The 25759-nt window shown below is 37.9% G+C and overlaps 1 protein-coding gene across 7 annotated transcripts in view; it reads left to right on the top strand.

Moving 5' to 3' along the window:
• ATXN2 (ataxin 2) overlaps positions 1-25759 on the top strand; it is a 116620-nt gene that overhangs the window by 18633 nt on the left and 72228 nt on the right. For all 7 annotated transcript variants that reach the window (XM_039230851.1, XM_039230770.1, XM_039231220.1 and 4 more), the window contains exons 2-5: positions 17248-17281; positions 18859-18918; positions 19407-19478; positions 20026-20176. In XM_039230851.1, coding sequence (XP_039086782.1) covers positions 17248-17281; positions 18859-18918; positions 19407-19478; positions 20026-20176 — 317 coding nt within the window. The remainder of the gene's footprint in view (positions 1-17247; positions 17282-18858; positions 18919-19406; positions 19479-20025; positions 20177-25759) is intronic.

Genomic DNA, 25759 nt, shown 5'->3' with positions numbered 1-25759 from the left:
TTCTAGGAGAGAGAGAGAGAGCAGGGGAGGGTCAGAGAGAGAGGGAGATACAGACTCTGAAATAGGCTCCAGGCTCTGAGCTGACAGTCAGCACAGAGCCCGACGCGGGGCTCGAACCCACGAACCGCGAGATCATGACCCAAGCGAAAGTCGGACGCTTAACCGACTAAGCCACCCAGGCGCCCCCATTTGTTAGTTTTCTTAATCAGGAACATATTCCATGTTTTTCTGTAGTAGCTTACTGTTAACTGCAGGAATAAAGATTGACATTTTCCCTCAAACTACTTTAAGGAGAATGCTTAAAATTACTTTTTTCTTTTCACAAATCAATATTCTTTCTATGTGGCATCCTATTCCCTTCCCCCAAACCTGAATTTTATAATTGGAAGCTTGCATTTCAGATCATCATGACTCATCATCTTTATTTTACACAAGCGCAGGAACTTTAAATGACACGTCCAAAGTCGTACACCAGCTCCTTACTTTGTGATATGGGTATTTTATTTATGGTTGAGTTTCTTCCTCTGTGAAATAGAGATGATGAGAATTAAATGAATTATGTATGTAAAATGCTTAAATCAGTGCCTGGACTGTAGTAACTGCTTGTAACTTTTAGCTGTTACTAGCATGTTTGGAAATCAGTAGAAATTGCTAGAGCAAGGTACGGTTGCAAAGTGCTTGTTGGTAGGTTTGGGGAAGTGCTGGATGAGTGGGTGCTCCTTAGCATTTTGTTGAGCTTGTATATGTATACTGTTAATTCAGCATAAGTTTGACGCTGTGAGACTAGGACAGTTAAAAGATGAACAAGGTATGCCTGCGTGGCTCAGAAGGTTAAGGGTCCAACTCTTGGTTTCCATTCAGGTCATGGTCTCACAGTTCATGGGATCAAGCCCTACGTCAGGCTCTGTGTTGACAATGTGGAGCCTGCTTGGGATTCTCTCTGTTCTTTCCTCCTGTGTTGTGTATCTCTCTCAAAATAAATAAACATTTAAAAAATTAAAAAGATAGCGGCGCCTGGGTGGCTTAGTCGGTTAAGCGTCCGACTTTCACTTAGGTCATGATCTCGCGGTTCGTGGGTTCGGGCCCCGTGTCGGGCTCTGTGCTGACTGCCAGCTCAGAGCCTGGAGCCTGTTTCAGTCTGTGACTCCCTCTCTCTCTGACCCTCCCCTGCTCGCGCGGTCTCTCTCTCTCTCTCCTAGAAATAAATAAAACATTAAAAAAAATAAATAAAAAGATAAACAATTGTTGAGTCACTATATTCCTGAAACTAACACTGTGTGTTAATTAACTGAAATTAAAATAAAAAACTTAAAAGATGAATGGAACCTCTCTGCTTCCAGATTATTCAGTATAGTAGGGAAGGCAGGCATGCAGAGAATAAACTGGTAGCACTGAGGAGGGAGGGAATGACTGCCTTGGTGGGTGGTGAAGAAAAAAACCTTGGAAAAAGCCAGCAGTGTTGGGATGGATCTTGAGGAATGATGAGCATTTTTCAGTGAGGCCTTGGAAGAGAAGAGGAAGTTCCAGGGTAGGAAGTTTGTGCTAAAGCAGAAGATGCTATAAACATGTGTAGAAGGATGTGATTTACAGTGTGATGGAAGAAATGGAGGGGTGGTACTTGCTGAAAGCAAGGAGACAGAGTTGGAAGCCTTTGTAGTTAGAGAAGAAATGAAGTGTATTTGAAATAAATACAAATGAGAAATTTTTTAATAGAAAATTTTAACATATAAAAATAGAACAGTTTAACGGATCCTATGTAGCTGTCACTCAACTTTAGCAGTTACCAGTAAATGGCTTATCTTTTTTCACCTGTACTCCCCTTTTCTTCATCATCACTTGTTGTCTTTGAAAGGGGATTAAAGTTGTTTTTAAACCTTGGGAAAGATCAATGACCAATGGGTAAAACATTGAGACAGAGACTTGAGTTCATTACATGGAGGCGCTTCTGGTGCATCAGAGGGGATGAAGGCTTTGGAAGGGTGATTGGGCCAGTGACTGAAGATGCTCCAGGAGAGGAGGACTGCAACTGGTAGCTGCTCTCCACATATGGCTAGATAAATTTAAAATTAAGTTAATTAAAATAAAAATTCAGTCCTTAGTCACATTAGCCATATTTCATGTGCTCAGCCGTCATGTGTGCTTAGTGGCTACCATATTGGGCAGCACGGATGTAGAACTTTTTTTTTTTTTATCATTATAGAAAGTTCCATTGAACAGCACTGGACTTGAGCCCAAAAATTCCTTTTTATTTGAGTCTTTTGGTGTGTCTAGGTCATATCTCAGTGTGCCTGGCTTTATGTTATGGCCATGTCCCTAATCCCTTCCTCTTAAAGTAAAACTTCATATGTATAAAGAGATTTTTTTTTACAAGTTTAATTTGTGTTGTAATATGAGGAAAATAACTGTGTTAGCTAACAGTTATCAAGCATTTATTTAATATGCCAGGCATTGCTCTTAAGCCAGGCTGCCCATATGAATATCACTGAATTTTTTTATAACCTTATGTGAAGATACTGTTTTGTTGTTGTTTTTTTAAAGGTACCATCTTTATCACCATTTTATAATGTTGAAATTGAGACACACAGCGCTGAAGTTAATGAGGTTAAGGTCACAGAGCTAGGAAGTGATAGGGTCAGAATAGGGTCTTGGGTTATTTATTTGTATATATTTTTACCAGCAGGTTGCAGAGAAGTTAAATGAGTTCTTATGGGGATGGTAGTTGTTTTGAGACAGTGGTTCTAGATGATTATCTGACTGGATTAATCTGGCAGTTGTTGTGTGTGAATTTAGAGTTGCCGGGGGGGGGGGGGGAATAGAGTTGCCAGTCCACCTTGGTTTGCTAAAAAGAAAATAAACCCTGGCTTTAGTGTTTGGTTTGTCTTGGCCTACCCCCTACTGCCACGTTGTTTGACTCATCTTTTCAGTGGGGAAATCATTATTCAATAAGTATTAAAGAGTTTCCCTTTCTAATAAAAAAAAAAACACTGAAATGGGAAGAACAAAATGACTCACTTAAGTGAGTTAACTGTAAGAGATGGAATTACATTTCTAGGTTTTAGTTGTCCTTTCTCCTGACAACTGTAGTTTCCTGTACTATAAAAAGAAATTGAATTAGTTGATATTTGTTATAATTCACATAAACTGTACTGTATACTTAATTTATTCAATAATAATATTTACTGTATGCCAGCCTCTGTTAAGCCCTGTGCACACAGTGGTGAAGGAAACAAAAGTGTTTGCCCTCAGGGCACTTTGGGGATGAGCACTGAGTGTTATGTAGAAACTAATTTGACAATAAACTATTTGTAAAAAAAAAAAAAAAAAAAAAAAAAGAAAATATCAAATAGAAAATAAAAAAAAAAAAGTGTTTGCCCTCAGGGAGCTTATATTGTAGGAATGGGAAGTGGACAGAAACAGAAAGTAAATTAGATAAACACACAATAGAATTTCAGATATCAAGTGCTATCATTCACTGAATATTACTAAAGTACAAAAACAGGGACGCCTGGGTGGCTTAGTCGGTTAAGCGTCCGACTTTCGCTTAGGTCATGATCTCGCAGTTTGTGGGTTCGAGCCCCGCGTCGGGCTCTGTGCTGACTGCCAGCTCAGAGCCTGGAGCCTGTTTCAGTCTGTGACTCCTTCTCTCTCTGACCCTCCCCTGCTCACACTGTCTCTCTCTCTCTCTCCTAGAAATAAATAAAAATATTAAAAAAAAATTCTTTAAAAAAAAAATAAAGTACAAAAACAGGGTGATATAATAATACTTGGGGTGACTTTTGATAATATGGTCAGGACAGGCCTTTCTGAGGATGAACATTTAAGTTGAAACCTGAATAATAAGTTGGCCATGTGAGTATCTGAGAAGAATATAATTACTCTTTATTATTATTTCCAGCTTTACTGCAAAGGGGTTAGGAAGTATGTCTCTCTTACTGTGCCAAAGAATGTTACATCCAGACAACTAGTAGGGTTCTAGAAATCTGTGTCAATGAAATATTTTGATTGTATAAGTTACCCAGGCTTGTTGAAAGTTCTAGAAACCAGGTGCCTGGGTGGCTCAGTCTGTTAAACGTCCTACTTCGGCTCAGGTCATGATCTCAGGTTTGTGGGTTCGAGCCCCGCATTGGGCTTTGTGCTGACAGCTAGCTCAGAGCCTGGAGCCTGCTTCGGATTCTCTATCTCCCTCTCTCTCTGACCCTCCCCTGCTCACACTGTATCTCTCTCTCTCAGAAATAAATAAAAACATTAAAAAAGTTTTTTTTAAAGTTATAGGAACTAGTAAATGACATCTATAGATACAGTGTTGAAGAATGGTAATGAAAGAGCAGAATGGTGAAAATGAAGAAATAAAAAGTTCTGTAATTACATTGTGGAGGGCACTACCAATCGAAATTGCATATTCCACCCCCACCCCTGGGATTTTGAAACAATAAGGGAAGAAATTTTACTCTTAGCTAGAGTATTTAATGTGTTTTAATTACCAGGAGCGTTCTTGGGTTTGTATATATTTTTACTTATTCAAGTGGTGAACGAGACAGATAAACTACACATGTGAAAATAATACATTTTAAACTTTGTCCTAAATAAAACCTCTGAAGTAAAAGTTGCCTGAAGGCAAAGCTGTGTTCATCTTGCTCATTCAACAGATATTTTTTAAATATAAAGTTAAAAAACTACAGTTTTTGAGTGCTTCCTCTGTGCCAGTGTTTTTTATTTTACTCCTTTAATAAGTTTAATTGACATAAAATGAGCCCCACATCGTAAAGTGTACAATATAAGTTTTGACCAAGAGAGAGAATGTGTGTATACGTGTGTGTACGTTTTTCGTAATCTCTTACTTGATTCCCCCACAATCCTTGGACTTTACTTATTTCTAACAGGTAAGAAAACTGGGGACCAGAGTGATTAAGCTTCCTGGGGTCACTGTAAGTGACCTGGGATTTGAGACTGAGTTGTCTGAAAAGTAGAGTAGACTTTTGGGTTTTGATATGCTCTCTATTTTTAAGCACTGCATTCTGGAGTCCTAGTGCTTTTGGTTTCCTGGGTTAGGGAATATCTGAGGTCTCAGCTATAATTTATCCTGTGTGTGTGTGTGTGTGTTGCTATTGGTGATGTCCTTTGCAACAAAAAATTTTTTTGAATTGTTTTGCCCCCTTAGTAAGCTCGAGGCCCAGTGTGGGGCTTGAACTCACAACTCTCAGATCAAGAGTCACCTGCCCTGCTGACTAGCCAGGCACCCCAAATTTCTGATTTTGATCAAGTCCTATTAATCGACCTTTTTGCCCATTGTTTGTGCTATTAGTATCATGTCTAAGAATCCATTGCCAAATCCAGGGTCTTGAAGATTAAATTTAGGTATCTGATCCATTTTGAATTAATTCTTATATATAATGTAAGGTAGGAGTCCAGCCACATTGTTTTACATGTGGATATCCAGTTGTCTCAGCTCTCTTTGTTGAGAAGACTATTCTTTCCTCAAGTTGTCTTGGTTCTCTTTTCAAAAAATCATTGAAAAATCATTGAAAAGAGATACATTGAAAAGTATCTTGATTACTGTAAGTTTTCATATTATTTGAATTCCTGATGTATCATTTCTTTTTTTTTGTAGTACAGTGTATTTTATTTATTTTTTGTAATTTACAAATATTTTTTTCTTTTACAGTTCATTGTCAAGTTGGTTTCCATATAACACCCAGTTATATGCTCATCCCAACAAGTGTCCTCCTTCATGCCCATTACCCCTTTCCCCTCTCCCCCACTCCCATCAACCCTTAGTTTGTTCTAAGTATTTAAGAGTCTCTTGTCGTTTGCCTCCCTCCCTCTCCTTAACTATTTTCCCCTTCCCCTCCCCCATGGTCCTCTGTTAGTTTCTCCTGTTTCACGTATGAGTGAAAACATATGGTATCTGTCCTTCTCTGCCTGACTTATTTCACTTAGCATAACACCCTCAAGTTCCATCCGTGTTGCTACAAATGGCCAGATTTCATTCTTTCTCATTGTCATGTAGTATTCCATTGTATATATAAACCCTTATGTATCATTTCTGTAAATATTTCAATATATATATATTTCTCTAAGAGAATGAAAGTTTTTATTTAAAAAATTTTTTTAACATTCATTTTTGAGAGAGAGAGAGAGTGTGAGTGGGGGTGGGGCAGAGAGAGAGAGAGGGAGACCCAGAATCCAAAGCGGGCTCCAGGTTCTGAGCCGTCACAGAGCCAAACCCACGAGTGATGAGATCATGATCTAAGCCAAAGTAGGACGCTCAACCGACTAAGCCACCCAGGCAGGCACCCCGAGAATGAAAGTTTTTAAAATGTTACACGTAGGGGGCTCCTAGCTAGCTCAGTCAATAGAGTTTGTGACTTTTTTTTTTTTTTTTTTGAGAGAGAGAGAGTGAGCCAGTGTGTGAGCAGGGGAGGGGCAGAGAGAGAGGGAGACACAGAATCTGAAGCAGGCTCCAGGCTCCCATCTGTCAGCACAGAACCCATTGTGGGGCTTGCCGAAGCCTGCTGCTTAACCGACTGAGCCACGCAGGTGCCCCTAACTTGTGACTCTTGATTTCAGGGTGAGGAGTTCTTTTTAAAAATTTATTGTTGTTATTATTGTTATTACTTATTTCTGAGAGAGAGAGAGAGAGACTACATGAGCAGGGGGAGGGTCAGAGAGAGAGGGAGATAGAGAATCTGAAGCAGGCTCCAGGCTCTGAGATAGCTGTCAGTACAGAGCCCTATGCAGGGCTCAAACCCATGAGCCATGAGATCATGACCTGAGCCGAAGTCGGACGCTTAACCGACGGAGCCACCCAGGCGCCCCTCAGAGTGAGGAGTTCAGAGTGGGAGTAGAGATTACCTTAAAAATTAAAAAAAAAAAAATTATCACATGTAAAACATTAATATTAATTCTTCAGTGTATTATTAAAAATTTTAATGTTTATTAGAGAGAGAGAGAGACAGAGCGCAAGCGGGACAGGGGCAGAGAGAGAGGGAGACAGAATCTGAAGCAGGTTCCAGGCTTCCAGCTGTCAGCACAGAGCTCAATGTGGAGCTTGAACTCCGGAGCCATGAGATCATGACCTGAGCCAAAGTTGGACGTTTAACTGACTTAGCCACTTAGGCGTCCCTTAATTCTTTAGTATTATGTAATGTCTAGTCATTTCAAATTTTCCCAATTGTGTGTCTCTTAAAAAATAATCTGCTTTACTGAAGTATAATTTACATGCAGTAAAATTCACCTATTTTTATGCATTGTAAGTAATGTTTAACATCAGATTAATTTTATTATAACTTACATACAGTAAAATTCAACCATTTTTAGATACATTTTAAAAGTTTCTTTTTGGATCTGCCTTTAGTTTGGGGAGTGGCAAGTTTAAGGTATACTTTATATGCAGTAAACTCTTCTTGTTCGGTGTAAAGTTCTTTGAGTTTTGACAGATGTGTATAGTCATATAATTACTACCACAATTAAGATACCACCCTATAAAGTTCCCTCTGTACTTTTATATTAAATGACCTTTCTTCTCCCTTAGCCCCTGGCAGTCACTGATTTGATTTCTCTAGATTTGCATTTCCAGAATGTCATATAAATGGGTTCATAGATTATGTAGCTTTTCGTATCTAGCTTTTTTCATTTAGCACAATGCTTTTGAAATTCATCCATGCTGTGTATAGTATATATCAGTAATTTGTAACTTTATTACTGAGTAGTATTCCACTATTAAAGATGTACTAGTACAGTTTATTCATTTACCAGGTAACAGACATTTGGAGCTGTTTTCACTTTTTGGATATTTTGAATAATCCAGCTCTGAAGATTGACATTCATTACTTTTGAATAATTACCTGGGAGTGGAGTTGTAGAAGTATGTTTAACTTTATAAGAAAATACCAAACTCTTTTCGAGAATGGCTGTACCATTTTCCATTCCTGTCAGTGGTGTGTGGGAGTTTTAGTTGCTTGTCATCCTCACTAGTGGTTGATATTATCAGTCTTTAATTTTACCTACAAAGTCTACTTGGTTAAATGACTATGTAAGTCTTTTGCCTGCTTATTGGGCTATTTATCTTTTTATTAATAAGTTCTTTGAGTTCTTTGTATGTTGTGGGTATAAGGTTATTTTCAGACATATATTTTGCAAATATTTCCTTGTCTGTGTGGCTACTTAATTTTCTTAATAGTCTTCCAAAGGAGAGAATACTTAAAAGTTGGATGAAATCTAATTTGTCAATGTTTTGCTTTTATGGTTTGCATTTTTGTCCTGTGTTATCTGAAAATTTTTGTCTAGCCAAAGGTCATAAATATTTCCTCTCATATTTTCTTTTAAAAGTTTTATTTAACCCTTTTGTCAGGTCATTGGTCCATTTTGATTTAGCTTTGCCAAGCTTTTATTTCTAGTAGCTTTTTTGTAGATTCTCTTAGGATTTTCTGCCTAAATGATCATACTGTCTTTATTAGAGACAGTTTTCCTTTTTTCTGTCCAGTCATGCCTCGTATTTCTTCTTGCTTTACTGCCCAAGCTAGAACTTTTTATTAATTTTTTAATGTTTATTTTTGAAAAGCTTGAGCAAGTAAGTGCTAGTGGTGAAGGAGCAGAGAGGGAGACGGAGGATCCAGAGCAGGCTCTGCACTGGCAGCAGACAGCCCAATGCAGGGCTTGAACTCATGACCCAGGAGATCATAACCTGAGCCTAAGTTGGACACTTAACTGATAGGGCCACCCAGGCGCCCCCATTTTATTTTTTTATCATTCCAATCAGGATTCACAGGTTGACATGTTTTCTATTTTACGCTACCATTTGCCTCTTCGTTGTTTTATGCTAGGTGCTTTTGATTCAGTGATCAATACAAAGTCCCTAACTTTTTGGAACTTGCTCATTGTATTGTCATCAGAGGTACATGAGTAAAATACCTTGATTTTTTCAAAAGGTGAAATGGAACATCAGTTCCATTGTAAAGCTAATGAGAATAAGAGCACTTTGGCGTTTCTCAGTTATGTTACATTAAACTTCCATGAAGAAAGTATTTAATAAACTGTCAAGAAATTTGTTTTAAATATTTATTTATTTTGAGAGTGCATGAGGGAGAGAGAGCTCTGCGCCACCATGGAGCCCAGCATAGGGCTGGATCCCATGAACCATGAGATCAAGACCTGAGCTGAAATCAAGAGTTGGGTGCTCAACCTACTGAGCCATCCAGGCATTCCAAGAAATTTGTTTTAGAAATAATGTTTCAGGGGACACTTGGGTGGCTCAGTCGGTTAAGTGTCCGAGTTCAACTCAGGTCATGATCTCGCAGTTTGTGGGTTTGAGCCCCACATCGGGCTCTATGCTGACAGCCAGCTCAGAGCCTGGAGCCTGTTTCAGATTCTGTGTCTGCCTCTCTCTCTAACCCTCCCCTGCTTGCTCCCTCGCGCGCGCGCTCTCTCTCAGAAATAAATAAAACATTAAAAAATTAAAAAAATAGAAATAATGGTTCATGTAAAACAGCAGTAGACTTTATTTTAAAATTGTGGTTTGTTGACATTGCAGCCATATTTTTTTTTTCCGTGCAGAAGTTGGCAGATTTTTCTTAAAATGACCCAGATAGTGTTTTTAGACATTATGGGCCATATAATTTCTCCATTGCATATTCTTGGCTTTTCTTCTTCCTTCCACTCCTCTTCCCCCTTCCCACCCTCCTCCTTCCCTCCTTAAAAACCATACTTAACTTAGAATCTCAACAAAAACAGGTTGTGGGCTGGAGTTTGCTGACCATTGATTTATATCATGATTACTTTGAAATCTTTCTCCATTTTTTTCCTTCTTTGACTGGGCTCATTAATTCCTTAGATATTTATTAAGTGTATATCATGGGGCACCTGGGTGGCTCAGTTGGTTAAGCGTCTGACTTTGGCTCAGGTCACGATCTCACAGTTCGTGGGTTCGAGCCCTGCGTCGGGCTCTGTGCTGACAGCTAGCTCAGAGCCTGGAGCCTGCTTCAGATGCTGTGTCTCCCTCTCTCTCTCTGACCGTACACTGCTCACGCTATCTCTCTCTCTGAGAAATTAAAAAAAAAAAAAAAAAAGTGTATATCATATGTGAGCTATGGTTCCTTTTTGCTGATTTTGGTTAGTGGTACAAAGACATGTAAGATACTAAGTGCTAATCTTTGTTGTCCAGGTTTTATTTCATCCAGGAACTTTTGGCCAAAGGCATGAATGAATGGGTGTTGAAATCCAGGAGTTTCTTTGGCCACATGATGTGCTTTGGGGGTTACGTCCATTTCTGGTACCTTCTGATTTTCACAAAGGCACTGGCTTCTGACCACACTGTTTTTACAGGGCTCTGACTCCCTGGAGGAGGCATCATTTTCTCATTTGCGCAAAAGCAGCATTTGGTCGGCTGAGAAGTGGGCATATGACAGGTTTACCAGTAACTATAATACAAATCTGATTATGCCAAGTTCCAATGTAGAGAGTTGAAGAGAGTACTGTGTATTTGATTGGGATGTCATATTCCAAAGGTTTCTTGAAAAGATGACATTTGAGTTTCAAGACTATGGAGGGTTGAATTTTTTTATTATAAGAAATTTGTAAAGACATTTTGGACAATAAAGTAGAAGTTAATCAGGTAGAGTTCCTAATTTTAAAAAGTGTATAAATAATTTTAGATATATAGAAAAGTTACGACAATGTTACAAAAAATTCTGTACCCTTCACCTTCATTTTTTATTTTTTCTGTTAAGATACATACATATAATTATAAAATTAAAATTATTTTATTAAACGTACGGGAGACATGGTGCTCCTTATTCTTCCGATGTTCTCTACAGCAAAACAAAATATTTTTTTGATTGTCCAGAAACCAATCTGGGATTATATGTTAAATTCATTTGTCATGTCTTTTTGGTTTCCTTTAATCTCAACTAATTCCCTAATCTTTGTCTTTTATGAGTTGATACTTCTGAAGATTACAGGTTATCTTGTAGAATGTCCCTCAGTAGGGCTTTCTCTGATATTTCCTCATGGTTTAGATTCTGATTATGCCTTTTTAGCAAGACTACCACAGAGATGATTTGCATGTTCTTATTGCATGACTTTGGGCAGGTGCGTGATGTGCATACTTGTCCCGTTGCTGATACTGTTAACTTTGATGACTTGACAGGGAACTGCTGGGTTTTTCTTCTGATTTCTTTAAATTTTTTTTTTTTTTTAAATTTTTTAATGTTTTATTTCTGAGAGAGAGAGAGACAGCATGAGCAAGGGAGGGGCAGAGAGAGGGAGACACAGAATCAGAAGCAGGCTCCAGGCTCTGAGCTGTCAGCACAGAGCCTCATGCGGGGCTTGAACCCACAAACCGTGAGATCATGACCCGAGCTGAAGTCAGACACTTAACCGACTGAGCCACCCAGGCGCCCCTTTTTTTTTTTTTTTTTAAATTTTGATTTCTTTAAATTTTTAAGTAATCTCTACCCCCAACATGAGGTTCAAACTCAGGACTAAGCGTTGTGATCAAGAGTCCTATGCTCTATTGACTGAGCCAGCCCGGCACTCTAGATCTGCTAAATTTCTTTACTAGAAAATAATTTTTCACTTTGTCATTAATCAGTATCTTGTAGGGAGTTACTCTGTGACTGTATACATGTCCTGTTTCTGCTTTATGAGGTTTAGCATCCATTGGTGATTTTGTGTGCAACGGTTTATTAAGGTGGCTACCAAATTGTAACCTTTTAATACTGTCATTCCTTCTACCTTTATTAGTTGTAACTCAGTTGTCAGGTTGACAGGATGACAAGGAGAAGGGGCTTGAGGTGAAGGAGCAGAGAACTCTGTATTAGGATGGAGATCATGTCTGTGAGGAGCTCATCTTCAGTAACCTGGGAGTTACATGAAAGGGCACAGAGTCCAGATAAATGCCTCTTTCTTCTTCCTGATCGATTGACCCTTTTATCATAAAATGCCCCTCTTGGGGCACCTGGGTGGCTCAGTTGGTTAAGTGTTAGACTTAGGCTCAGGTCATGATTCGTGGCTTGTGGGTTTGGGCCCTGCGTCGGGCTGTGTGCTGACAGCTCAGAGCCTGGAGACTGCTTCAGATTCTGTGTCTCCCTCTCTTTCTGCCCCTCTCAGACTTTACACACACACACACTCTCTCTCTCTCTCTCTCTCTCTCTCTCTCTCTCTCAAAATACATTTTTTTTAAAAAAGTCCCTCTTTATCTGTAGTAACACTTTAATTTTTAAAGTCTGTTTCATCAGATAATTGTACAGCCACTGCAGCTTTCTTGATGTGCTGGTCTTATATCTTATTCCATCCTTTTCCTTTCAGTCTCTTTGTATCTTTAAATCTAAAATACCTCTCTTATAGATTGTGTGTAGTTGGATCTTCTTTTTTAATTCACTTAAGCCTATGTCTGCAATGATTCTATCAGTTTCCTGTGATAGCCTTTGTCTACAACCTCCACTGTATTTGAGAGAGCACCCTTTGGCATGAACTTCTCTACATCCTGTTGCAAATGAAGTTTCATTGGGAAGAGAATCAGAGCTTATCTTTTTTTTTTAATGTTTGTTTATTTTTGAGAGAGCGCGCGCAAGTGGGGAAGGGGCAGAGAGAAACACATACAAAATCTGAAGTAGGTTCCAGGCTTTGAGCTGTCAGCACAGAGCCCAGTGCTGGGCTCTAACTCCTGAACTGTGAGATCGTGACCTGAGCTGAAGTCCGGTGCTTAACCGACTGAGCCACCCAGGTGCGCCCCCCCCTTCCCTTTTTTAATTGTGGTAAAATGTACATTGCATAAAAGTTAACCATTTTAACCATTTTTAAATGTGTAGTTCAGGAGCCCAAAGTACATTCACTTGTGCTACTGCCACCTCTATTAAGTTCCAAAATAATACTCCTGAGGGAATCCTTTTACCCATTCATCATTTGCTCCCTATCCCAATCATCCCTAGCGCCTGGCATTCACCAGTCTACTTTATGTGTCTGTGAATTTGACTGCCTCCTGTAGGTAGAATCATACAATAGTTGTCCTTTTGTGTACGGCTTCTTTTCACTTAGCATGTGTTCATTCACGTATGTGTAAGAACTTCATTTGTTTTTAAGGCTGAAAAATATTCTATTGTATGGATGTACCACCTTTTGTTTATCATTTGTCAGTAGACATTTGGGTTTTTCCACCTTTTGGCTATTATAAATAATGCTGCTGTAACATTGAAATACAAATACCTGTTCAAATCCTTGCTTTCAGTTATTTTGGTTATGTATTCAGGAGCGGTATTGCTGGATCATAGGGTAATTCTGTTTATTTTTTTGAGGAACTACCATACTGTCTTCCACAGCAGCTGTAACATTTTGCATTCCCACAGGTAGTGCACATGGGTTCCAGTTTCTTCACATTTTTCCAACACTTGTGATTTTCTGTCTTTTTGATAATTGCTTTCATAGTGGGGATGAAGTGGTAGATAGCTCATTGTGATTTTGATTTGCACTTTTCCTGATGACTAATGATGTTGAGCATCTTTTCATGTGCTTACTGGCTAACTGTATAACTTCTTTGGAGAAATGTCTGTTCAAGTCTTTTGCCCATTTTTGATTTGGGTTGTATGTTTTTTTGTTACTGAATTGTAGTTTCTGTATTCTCAAATTATCATGTATATGAAATATACATATCTTCTCATTCTGGAAAGTCTTGTCTTTTTACTCTGATAACATAATCCTTTGCTTAAGAGCTTTTAATTTTGATGAAATCTTTTTCACTATTTTTTATTCTTTCATGGTTTATTTTTTACTATTTTTAAAAATATTTATGCATTTTGGTATTACAGTTAAGAAATCATTGGGGTACATGGGTGGCTCAGTCGGTTAAGCATCTGACTTCAGCTCAGGTCATGATCTCCCTGTTGATGAGTTCAGTATCATGTCAGGCCCTGTGCTGACAGCTCAGAGCCTGCTTCAGATTCCGTGTCCCCCCCCCGCCCCCGCCCCGTTTCTGCCCCTCCCCTGCTCACACTCTCTCTCTCAAAAATAAATATTAAAAAAAATTTTTTTTGAAGTCATTGCCGAATTTAAAGTCATGAAGACTTTTCTCCTGTGTTTTCTTCTAAGAATTTCATAGTAGCAGCTCTTAAATTTACATCTCTGACCCATTTTGAGTTAATTTTTGTGTATTGTTTAAGGTGTAAATTTTCAGCATATAAGGATTTATTTTGGGGCTCTCTATTCTGTTGGATTTTATGTCTGTCTTTATGCCAGCGCCATACTATTTTGATTACTTTAACTTTATAGTAAGTGTTGAAATTGAGAAGTTACACTTTGGTTTTGATTTATGTGTCTTTAAATTTATAATAATTTTCCCTCCCTCTACACTGTTTTTTGTTGTTTTGTTTTGTTTTGTTTTTTCCCTTCTTCTCATGCCATTTATTTGTTGCAGAAGCTGGCATTTGTTAGGTCAAATTTACCACATTCTGGGGTGCCTGGGTGGCTCAGTGGGTTAAACACCTGACTCTTGATTTCAGCTTGGGTCATAATATCAAGGTTGGTGAGTGCAAGCCTCAGGTGTGGAGCTTGCTTGGGATTCTCTCTTTCTCGCTTTCCTTGCCCTTCTCTTGCTCGCTCTCTCTCTCTCTCTCTCTCTTTCTTTCTCTCTCAAATAAAATAAACTTAAAAATACCACTCTGGGTTTAATGGATTTGTAACCTCATGGTATCAGTTAATACATTCTTCTACACCATGTTTTCTGTAAACTAGTGGGAATTGATTAAATCTAGGCTCCAAGTGCATCATATCAGAAGGTACTTTTTTTGTGTGACCTGAGGAAATTATAAAAAGCAGGCAGAATGATAAAATGAATAAAATGATAAATATGAATAAAATGATAAAATGAATCCCTGCACATCTGTCAGTTTTCAACAGTAATTAGCTCATAATAGTCTTATTTACAACCCCAGCTATTTCCTCCCTCCTGTATTAGTTTGAAGCAATATAAACTATTGTTATTATTTAAAATTTCTTTATATTAACTTGATATTCAATAACTATTGAAAGCATAGGATCCTGGATATGATTGTTTTGTGAAATCTGGTCCTTCTAATCATAGATATATTTAGGACTAGAATATGATCTTGGCTTTTTTGAAATTTAGTTTTTGTAACTATATGAAATATTAAGATGCTTTGTTCCAAAATACTAAAGAAAAAAAAGTAATGCATATTCTAAGTGGATCCCAAAAGAATAAAAAACAAGAATGAATTTAAACTCTTAGCATAAGTTTCAGAGAATGCTGCTATGATATGATGACATTTCCCTTGGTTATTCCACCACTGGGTTTGGTCAGGGAAATCAATGGTTTCTACACTCTGTACCTCTTTATACTGCTGTCTTTTATTATTTTCTCCGTTGAATGATATGTTATACTAAGTAAACTGCATTGTCAAACAGCTGCTCTTTATTAGTCAAAGGTGTAATTGTATAATTTATAAAAAATAGAAGTCCCACCTCACAGAAGTGTTTTAAATCGCTTTACAGGGATGCATGTGAGTTTACAGGTAGTGAGTTGGTGGCATTTAAGTCTTAACTCAGGCATCTCAGCAACCACTAAGATAATCCTAAGCAAGATTTTTAGCCATTTTATATAGCCTTCAGTTACAGACTACAAATAAATAGAAAAACCCAATAAATTCAAATGATGTTTGACAAAAAAATACAGAAATTTGACTAGGTTTAATTGTAAAGGTAGTTAATTCCTTGTGATGCAATTTTAGAGAGGCAGTATAACCTGGAAATGAAAAGCCTGGCTTGGATCGCCTGGTTACAATACAAGCTCTCCTGCTCATGAACTAGAGGATTTTAGTCAATATATTTAACTAAGGTTCGGTTTCCTCACCTGTAAAGTGATTCAGCATAGTGTTTACCATAGTGTCTGGTTTTTGTCAGTAATGATATTATTAGTTCTGTTCCTTAGACTTTAGGAATTTCTCTGTGCTGTGTGTGAGGCAAAGAGTTATAGAATCAGAATGTTAGAAATGAAAAGAATTTCAGAGGTGTTGTGGTCAGACGTTAATTTCTAGATGAGAGAGAGTGAGTAAGTTGGAGAGCAAACCAACCCTGTCCTTGGAGTTCTAAGATCAGTGCTATTTTACTGGGAATTGTCACCATTCATACTACTAGACTCTTTAGACCTGAATTGTACTTCTCTTTGAATGTTTTAAATTTGTGGCTGGAGTATCATGATTATTTTATTAAAATGAGATTCCAGCCCTGTTATTCCAGAGTAACTACTGTTGATGGGGAATATAGCATTTCACTTTATTAATGTTTTTTATCATTTCATAAGGGGCCTATAATCTTTTTCATGGGAACAAGTCTTAGGTTGTGTTATGCTCTATAACTAAATTGACTTGAGATTATTGTCTACCTTACTAGAAATTACTTGACAGCTGACTTTGGTGTACTGCATTGTTTCAGAGGTAGGGGATTGGCAAGGAAAGATACTTGTTATGTAGATCCTGACAGAGGTTCTTATTATTTAGAAGTGAAAGTGCTCTGAATGATTTAACTTTTTTTCAAATGTTTTTTTACACTTGTAAACATAGTGCCTGTTATTAGAGCAAGGGGGAAAACATGGGAGGTGACTTTGATGTCAGTCAATATGTCAAGTCAGGAATAGAATTTATATTTTATTCCTAAGTAGCTTTCTGTAACAGAGTGATAGGTTGCTTTTGGAGTAAAGATTATTTAGTATTGGTTATTTTTTCCAGTAGGCTATTTTTATTTGCACTTTTTTAAAATTTATTTTTAAATTATTATTTTAATATTTATTTATTATTGAGAAACAGAGACAGAGCATGAGCAGGGCAGGGACAGAGAGAAGGGAAGACACAGAATTGGAAGCAGGCTCCAGGCTCTGAGCTGTCAGCACAGAGCCCGATGCGGGCTCAGACCCACAAATTGCGTGATCATGAGCTGAAGTCGGATGCTTAAGCAACTGAGCCACCCAGGCGTCCTTGTTTATTTTATTTTGATCATGTTCACATTATTTCCTCCTTCCTCCCTGCCATGACCCATATCTGTTCTGGGCCTCTGAGCCAGCAAAGCACAGAGAGAACCATACTTAGGTAATCTTTATACTTAATATTAGATGAGCCTTCCCCATGGATTGTCAGTGCTTTCTTTGAATGGAATTATGCTTTATTTGAATGAAATTTAAATTTGAAAATATTTGTTTAGCACGTTTAGCTGGTTGAACTTAATAAACATAGTATTTAATTTTTTCAGAGGTCGAAACAGCAAAGGACTGCCTCAGTCTACGGTGAGTAACTTAAATGTTACTTGTTTGGAAAAAATGGTAATTAAAATGTGATTTCTGAACCTGTGGACCAAAGCCAAAGTGAAAAAAAAAATCTTTTTTTTAATGTTTATTTATTTTTGAGAGACAGAGATAGAATGAGTGGGGTAGGGGCAGAGAGAGAGGGAGACACAGAATCAGAAGCAGGCTCCAGGCTCTGAGCTATTAGCACAGAACCCGACCCAGTGCTTGAACCCACTAACTGAGAGATCATGACCTGAACCAGTCAGTTGCTTAACTGACTGAGCCACCCAGGCACCCCCCAAAAATCCCTTTTCTTGAATTTTATATCTTATAACATTAAAAGAATTTTTTTTGAGAGAGAGAGAGACAGTGTAAGTGGGGGAAGGGCAGAGAGAGGGAGAAACAGAATCTGAAGCAGGCTCCAGGCTCCAACCTGTCAGCACAGAGCCCAACGTGGGGCTTGAACTCACAGACTGTTTAAGTGTATGACCTGAGCCAAAGTCGGACGTTTAACCGACTGAGCCACCCAAACGCCCCACTAATGTTTGTTTATTTTTGAGAGACAGGGAGAGAGAGTTTGAGCAGGGTAGGGCCAGAGAGTGAGGGGAATAGAGGATCTGAAGCAGGCTTTGTGTTACCAGCAGATGGCCCAATAGGGGCTCAGATTCACAAACTGTGAGATGATGACCTGAGCTGAAGTTGGACACCTGAGCCACCCAGGCACCCCTCTTATAACTTTTATACCTCAGTACTGTTTGATATAAAATTGTTAGCTATATATGTTATTTTTTGAGATAGTTCTATATGTAAAATATAAAATTACTTGTTAATAGTATTTGTCATGCCTAATAAGTCATTTGTTGTTTTATAAATGTTAAAGGCAAATCTAAATGCATAATGCCCAAAAAAAGATCAGTGGAACACCAGGACCAGAATTGCAGAGTTCTTTGGGTTTTTGGTTTTTAATTAATGTGCTATCTTTTAATTCCTTCCATTTTTCTCCCTTGGAAAGAGCCTTCTGGTTTTAAATTTTAGAACTTTATCAATTAAATGAAATCCATCATTGATGATACATACTGAAAGAACATAGTCCAGGGTCTTCTACAAAACTGCCTCCCCCTCCACCCCAGTTATTCACTCATTCGTTCATTACATATACATAACCCTATTTAGTGTATGGATCTGTGAATTTTGATGCATACCATTGTGTAACCACCACCACAGTCAAGATAATGGGACATTTCTCTCACCTTGAAAAATCACTCATGCCACTTTGTAGTGAACCCTTCTCCCTCTACTCCCCAATATTTCTGTGGTTCTGTCTTTTCTTACATATGCTTTTTTGCATCATGTATAGTCAAAGCATTGTTAGATGGTATGACTGATTTCACTTTTGAAAACTTAAGCTTCTGTTCTCTAAGGAAAACAAAAGATCGTAGTAAACTAAATCTTTCTTTAATGCACATAAGGTATTGTAAACCTAACTAAACATTTTGTAACAAAATAAATGTTAACTCTAATATATATATGCAAGGATAAATACTGATTGCTAACAATATTTTTTCTTAATATTCCAGATTTCTTTTGATGGAATCTATGCAAATATGAGGATGGTTCATATACTTACATCAGTTGTTGTAAGTTACCAGATTATTGGGGAGAGACTACCTTGGGGGTAGTACAATAAAGTAATTTCATGGTATTACAATGTAGATGAATGATTCTCACAGTAAGATTTCTTAGGTCACATTTAGTTGGGATTATTTAGAAAAAACAGAACTCCAAGCAATTGTGACTCACTATAAAAGCATTCTTGTTAACCCTACTATGTACAATATAATAGTAGTAGATGATTGTCTTTAGTGCATTATTTTGTCACTTAATAGAACCAAGACTCAGAAATCTTTAACTTCAGTATTTAAATTCATAGTGCAAACTCTGAGCAGGGCCTCCTGAGGGCTTTTGAGAATTCTGCGTATTGCTAATGTTTTACATTTTTTTATTTTCTGTCAGTAAGTACCTAATATGTTGAATGACACCTGATCTGTATTAAAAAATGAAAAGAACTGTCCCTCATGACTGGGTAGCACACTGTTTCTTTCATAAATTAATTGTATGTTTTTAGGGATCCAAATGTGAAGTACAAGTGAAAAACGGAGTTATATATGAAGGAGTTTTTAAAACCTACAGTCCTAAGGTAATTTTTACACTTTTCCTTTTTGTTAAATGTAAAACCCCATGAATTATTAACTACTGTATGGCTTCCCGACAGTGTCTATTAGTTGCTGATGTAACAATTTATAGTTACGATGTGGGCATGTTTGTCACAGTTTCATCTTAAGTTATTTTACCACTTTGATTTTGCTCTTCAGTTTCAAATACTGATTATTTTATAAACTGTTTTGTATAATCAAACTTGCTTTATGGGCTTATTACAGTATCTTGACTTTTTCAAGCATTGTGTACCTGAAGAGGGATTGAGTGGTTCATTATTTTCTTCTTTATCACCATTAGCATACTTAAGACAGACTGTGGTAACAAGAACCAACTTGTAGATGAGGGGGATTTTGAATGCTGGAATAGATAATAGGCCATATTTCTGAGAAAAAAGATACGATTATAAGGTTCTCTTGAGATGGATTATTTTTGTCAAAGGCATGTAAGAAATAGTACCTTGATGTGCTGAAGAATTCTTATCATATTTTATAAGTGTTTTGAATATTTACTCATGCTTCTCATTTTAGTGTGATCTTGTACTTGATGCTGCACATGAGAAAAGTATGGAATCCAGTTCGGGGCCAAAACGTGAAGAAATAATGGAGAGTATTTTGTTCAAGTGTTCAGACTTTGTTGTGGTACAGTTTAAAGACATGGACTCCAGTTACGCAAGAAGAGGTGAATTTTGATTTCCTAAATATGTGTCATGGTTTATAAGATTTATTCAAACAAAGCCTCTATGCATTGATTATACAGACTTTTTTCTTTTAAGAAGTTAAAAAAAATTTTTTTTTAATGTTAATTTATTTTGAGGGAGAGAGAGAGACAGACTGCAAGTGGGGAAGGGGCAGAGAGAGAGAGAGGGAGATACAGAATCCCAAGCAGGCTTCAGGCTCTCAGCTGTCAGCACGATGCGAGGCTTGATCTCATGAGCTGTGAGATCATGACCTGAGCTGAAGTTGGACACTAAACTGACTGAGCCACCCAGGCACCTCAGACTTTTTTCTGTTTTAAAGAAACACTTTTTTTGTTTGTTTTTTGGAGTAAACTGATTAAGACATGGGAATTTTAATGCATTTTTGTTGGAAAATATTTAAAACTTGAGAGGAAGATTCCTTGGTACTTTAGAATAAATAATGAGAGTGTGTTCTGTTAAAAAAGTTTGTAAGGAATTTTCAGTCTGTAGTTTCATGGTCAAGAATGCTACTGATTATACTCAGCTGCAGTTTTTTTTTAATTCACCTTTATTTTTGAGAGAGACACACAATCATTCACACACATTCACTCACACACACACACACACAGACAGTGTGAGTGGGGGAGGGGCAGAGAGGGAGAGAGGGAGACAGAATCTGAAGTAGGCTTCAGGCTCTGAGCTGTCAGCATAGAGCCCAACACAGGGCTGGAACCCACAAACCGTGAGATCATCACCTCAGCCAAAGTCGGACGCTCAACCGACTGAGCCAGCCAGGTGCCCCTCACCTGAAATTTCTTTTCCCATTTGGCCTACATTGCTTTAGTTCACAGACTTTCTGTTTTAAAATGCTTATAAATAATGCTTCTATAGTTTTATTATACTTATAGTTCTATAAATGTTTTAGTTTTATGACCTGGAAATACAGGGCCAACAGAGAGCTGTGGATAGAAAAACAATTATTTAATGAAGATGAAAAAGATAAGTAGAATATGCATATTTAAGAAAACATTTGAGGGGTGGAGGAGAGGAGAAAATGAGTGATGGGCATTGAGGAGGGCACTTGTTGGGATGAGTACTGGGTGTTGTATGTAAGCAGTGAACCATGGGATTATACCTCCCCAAACCAGGAGCATACCTTATGCACTGTATGTTAGTCAATTTGACAATAAATTATATTTTTAAAAAATAACTAAACATTCAAAGTATGGGACTATGTTTTTAAAAACTAAAAAGGATAACGTAATTATATTAAAATTTAGTCCGTTTGAAATGTCCATTGAGGAAGAAAATACAGGAATTACTGTTACTCATTTGGAGAGCATATGTAATGCTGAGTGTTCAATATCACATTGAAAGCCTTGTGGCAATTTTGAACTTGGCTCTAACATTTTTTTTTTTTTAATGTTTTTTATTTATTTCTAGGAGAGAGATAGAGACAGCATGAGCAGGGGAGGGTCAGAGAGAGAGGAAATCACAGACTCTGAAACAGGCTCCAGGCTCTGAGCTGGCAGTCAGCACAGAGCCCGATGCGGGGCTCGAACCCACGAACCGTGAGATCATGACCCTAGCGAAAGTCGGACGCTTAACCGACTAAGCCACCCAAGCGCCCCTAACATTTTTTTTTTTTTAATGGTTGTTTATTTTTGAGACAGCGAGAGCATGTGCACAAGTGGGGGAGGGTCAGGGAGAGGGAGAGGGAGGGAATCACAGAATCTGTAGCAGGCTCCAGGCTCTAAGTTGTCTGCACAGAGCCCATCGCAGGGCTCGAACTCTCGAACTGTGAGATCATGACCTAAGCTGATGTAAAGGAGGACGCTTAATTGACGGAGCCACCCAGGGGTCCCTTGGCTAAAAAATTTTTTAATTGATTTTTTTTCTGGTCAAATTCTATAGTCTATTCCGTTATGAATTTTAACTCCCCACAATTTTTGATTTTCATTATTCAGTCTATACCAACAGCTGTTTTTGTTGCTGTGCTCATTTTTCTGCATTGTTTTTTAGAAATTATAAGCCACCAGAAAGTTAAATACTTTCCTTTAGAACTCTTATTGTTCTCACCTATAGTTAACTTGTTTTTTCAGAGGCTAGCATGCTAGGTACCTGTAACTGGTTTACAGTGCTGAAGAAAGCACTGTGTTCTGTTTTTGTCTTCTCAAATGTCTATGTCTCTTTTGTCTAAGAGTCCTTCAATGGCCCATACAAGGAAACAAGTCTTTTTTTAGTTGCTGTCTTTGGAGTTGATCTTGTTTATGCTAAGGGCCACAAAATTATATTTATACTTATACTGTTGAAGTATTTCACTGTTTTAAATTTAAAAAATTGAGTTTGGATAATAATCTGAAAGGGAAAATACAGTTTTAGTTGAATTTAGTACATAGCACTCTGGAAAAAGTATTGTCCACAACAACAACAAAATGTTCCTTACTCTGTTGGGTACCAGTACATTTTGCTAATAGCCACTCACAATACGCTTTGTATTTTATTCTTAAAATTTTTAAATGTTTATTTACTTTTGAGAGAGAGAGAAAGTGTGCGCGTGTGAGCGAGTGAGCATGGGGGGAAGGGGCAGAGAGGGACAGGGAGACAGAATATGAAGCAGGCTCCAGGCTCTGTGCCATCAGCACAGAGTCCCGATGCGGGGATCGAACTCACGAACCACAAGATCATGACCTGAGCCAAAGCCAGATGCTTAACTGACTGAACCTCCCAGGTACCCCTGTGTTTTTTTGTTCTTAAAGTGAGTTAGCATTTCCTAAATTTGGAAAGATAAATATTACTTGGAAATATCTGTGGTATCCCATTCTTTGATCCTCTTCTTTTTTTTTTAATAGTTTTTTGTCAAGTTGGTTTCCATATAACACCCAGTGCTCATCCCAAGTGCCCTCCTCCATGCCCATCACCCCCTTACCTTCCCCCCCACCCCCATCAGTCCTCAGCTTGTTCTCAGCATTCAAGAATCTCTCATGGTTTGCCTCCCTCCCTCTCCCCCACTATTTTTCCCCTCTTCTTCTCCCCCACGGTCCTCTCTTAAGTTCCTCCTAATCCTCCTATACGTGCAGACATATGGTATCTGTTCTTCTCTGCCTGACTTACTTTGCTCAGCATAACACCCTCAAGTTCCATCCATGTTGCTACACATGGTCAGATTTCATGATCATCTTCAAAATTAATATCTTAAAATTTGTGTTTTATTATGTCTTTATTTCTTGGGTAATTTGTGTTCATTGTAGAAAGTCAAGAAAATATAGATCAGAGTGACAGCTCTGACAGTGTTCAGGACACTCATAATGGGATGGATGTGTTTTGCTGTATACATAAAAATACAGTTTTCTTGATGAGGACATTCCATAGTGGAGTAAGTTCAGGTATTTAAAGACTGTAGTGGTTTAGTAAATGAATACAATTGTTTCCAGTGTATGGTATCCTGAAAATAGTATTAAGTCATGTGTTGAGGATTTCAGGTCTCTTTTTCTTTAAAAAATATTTTTTTAACATTTATTCATTTTTTGAGAGACAGAGAAAGACAGTTTGAGCGGGGGAGAGGCAGAGAGAGAGGGAGACACAGAATCTGAAGCAGGCTCCAGGCTCCCATCTGTCAGCACAGAGCCCAATGCAGGGCTTGAACTTATGAGCTGCAAGATTATTACCTAAGCTAAAGTTGGACGCTTAACTGACTAAACCACTCAGGTGCCCCAAGGATTTCAGGTCTCTTAAGCCAAATTCTTAATACTGTCCTGGCAGATAGTATTAATACTATCCTTGCCCTCTATAAATATTATTTTGGAGATGCTATTAGTATAGAAAAAACTTTTTTAGAGTAATTAATTGGCATGGCTCATTAATTACAAAAATTAAGACATGTTTAAGTAACTTGGTAAAGTGAGGGCACAAACCTAGCACCCTGTAACCTCCCAAGTCATGTTCTTATATATACACTGTACTATTATGACATAAATTATGTGGTCTCATTTGTTGTTTAGCGTAGTCATCATAAATCTGCATTTTACCTTAAAGGATTTCCCCACACATAAAATCAAAAGTAAATAAAATTCCTATATAGTGTAAATCAGATTATTCAAGATTCTTTTTAAAATTTATGGCTCTAATTTTGGGGAAACGTTTAAAAGTTAAGTTAGTATGGCTTTTAACTTCTTAATGCTGACTATTGATTTTAGTAAGTTTAGTAGTGTTTTTTTTTTTACTAGGTTAAATGTTTTTATTTCTGAGAGAGAGACACACACACAGAGACAGACCATGTGAGCAGGGGAGGGTCAGAGACAGAGGGAGATACAGAATCTGAAGCAGGCTCTAGGCTCTGAGCTAGCTGTCAGCACAGAGCCCGATGTGGGGCCCAAAGCCACCAACCGTGAGATCATGACGTGAGCCAAAGTCGGACGCTTAACCGACTGAGCCACCCAGGCGCCCCTTTTTACTGGGTTTTTAAAGTTGTCATATTCATATGCATATGAATGTGAATAAGAGGCCTAGAAATAATCTGTTTTTATGATATGATGGGTAAGTTTCACATGATCTCTTGAATGCCATACATGTTACCAGTTTGATTTGTGGGCAACACGAAGAGTAACTTGTATTTTGTAGGCTGTGGATTCCTTTTGCACACCCATAATTAGACCATCAGGTTATCACTGGGAAATTAGTGTATGTTTTATCCATTTTCTGAATTCCATTGCAGACAGATCTGGGATGCTCTCATTTTCCCCTCTTCATTTTGTTGTATACTTTGTAGGACATTCAGCTGCTTTTTGTCTCTGCATCTTTCTACTTTGTAATTGGTATATGATCTCTACTCACTTTTTACTTGATTTCCTCCTTCTTTCTCACTTGCTTTTCTCCTTCATTCTCTTTCTACTTTTTCTTTTGCTCCTTTTTCCATATTTTGCTCTTTAATACCTCAGTTCAACTACATTTTAGTTCTGGCTGCTCGTCTTTCTTACTGTATTCTCCTAACTTAGGTTTCTTTCTACTGCTTCATTTCCTTAGTTGTGTTCTCAGTCTAGAGAACAGGGGTCAGCAAACTTAAGGACTATGGGCCAGATCGACTCACTGGTAAATAAAGTTTTATTGTGGCACAGTATGCCTGTTTATTTTTGTGCTGTCTGTGGCTGCCTCGGTGCTACAGGGATAGATTTGAGTAGTTGTAATAGAGACTATATGGCTTGCAAAGCCAAACAAAACTTATAACCTAGTCCTTTACAAAAAAAATTGCCAGTTCATGCTTTGACTCTAATCCAATATTATGTAATTTCATTAATTCCTTATTCCGTATTCCTAATTCCATTCAAATTGGATTTAGTTTGAAGAATCACTTTCTTTCCAGCTCTTTTTTCATAATAAGTAAAAAAAAAATCACATATGAGAATATTAGTTACTGGGAATGATCTCCATCATCAACTGTTTGCCCCCTCCCTTACCTACATTACCTTCCCCTTGCCATCATTACCCACTTTCCTTTGGTTTTACTAGGTGGGATATTTCACTTCCTATTCAATCTCAACTTCTCCAGTCATGCTTTTGACTGTGTTCTACCATTCCTGGATTCTTGC

This window comes from Hyaena hyaena, unplaced genomic scaffold (assembly GCF_003009895.1).
Source record: "Hyaena hyaena isolate Hyena2069 unplaced genomic scaffold, ASM300989v1 scaffold_0, whole genome shotgun sequence".
In the NCBI taxonomy this organism is placed as follows: domain Eukaryota; kingdom Metazoa; phylum Chordata; class Mammalia; order Carnivora; family Hyaenidae; genus Hyaena; species Hyaena hyaena.
This window is presented reverse-complemented; position numbering and strand designations above follow the sequence as displayed.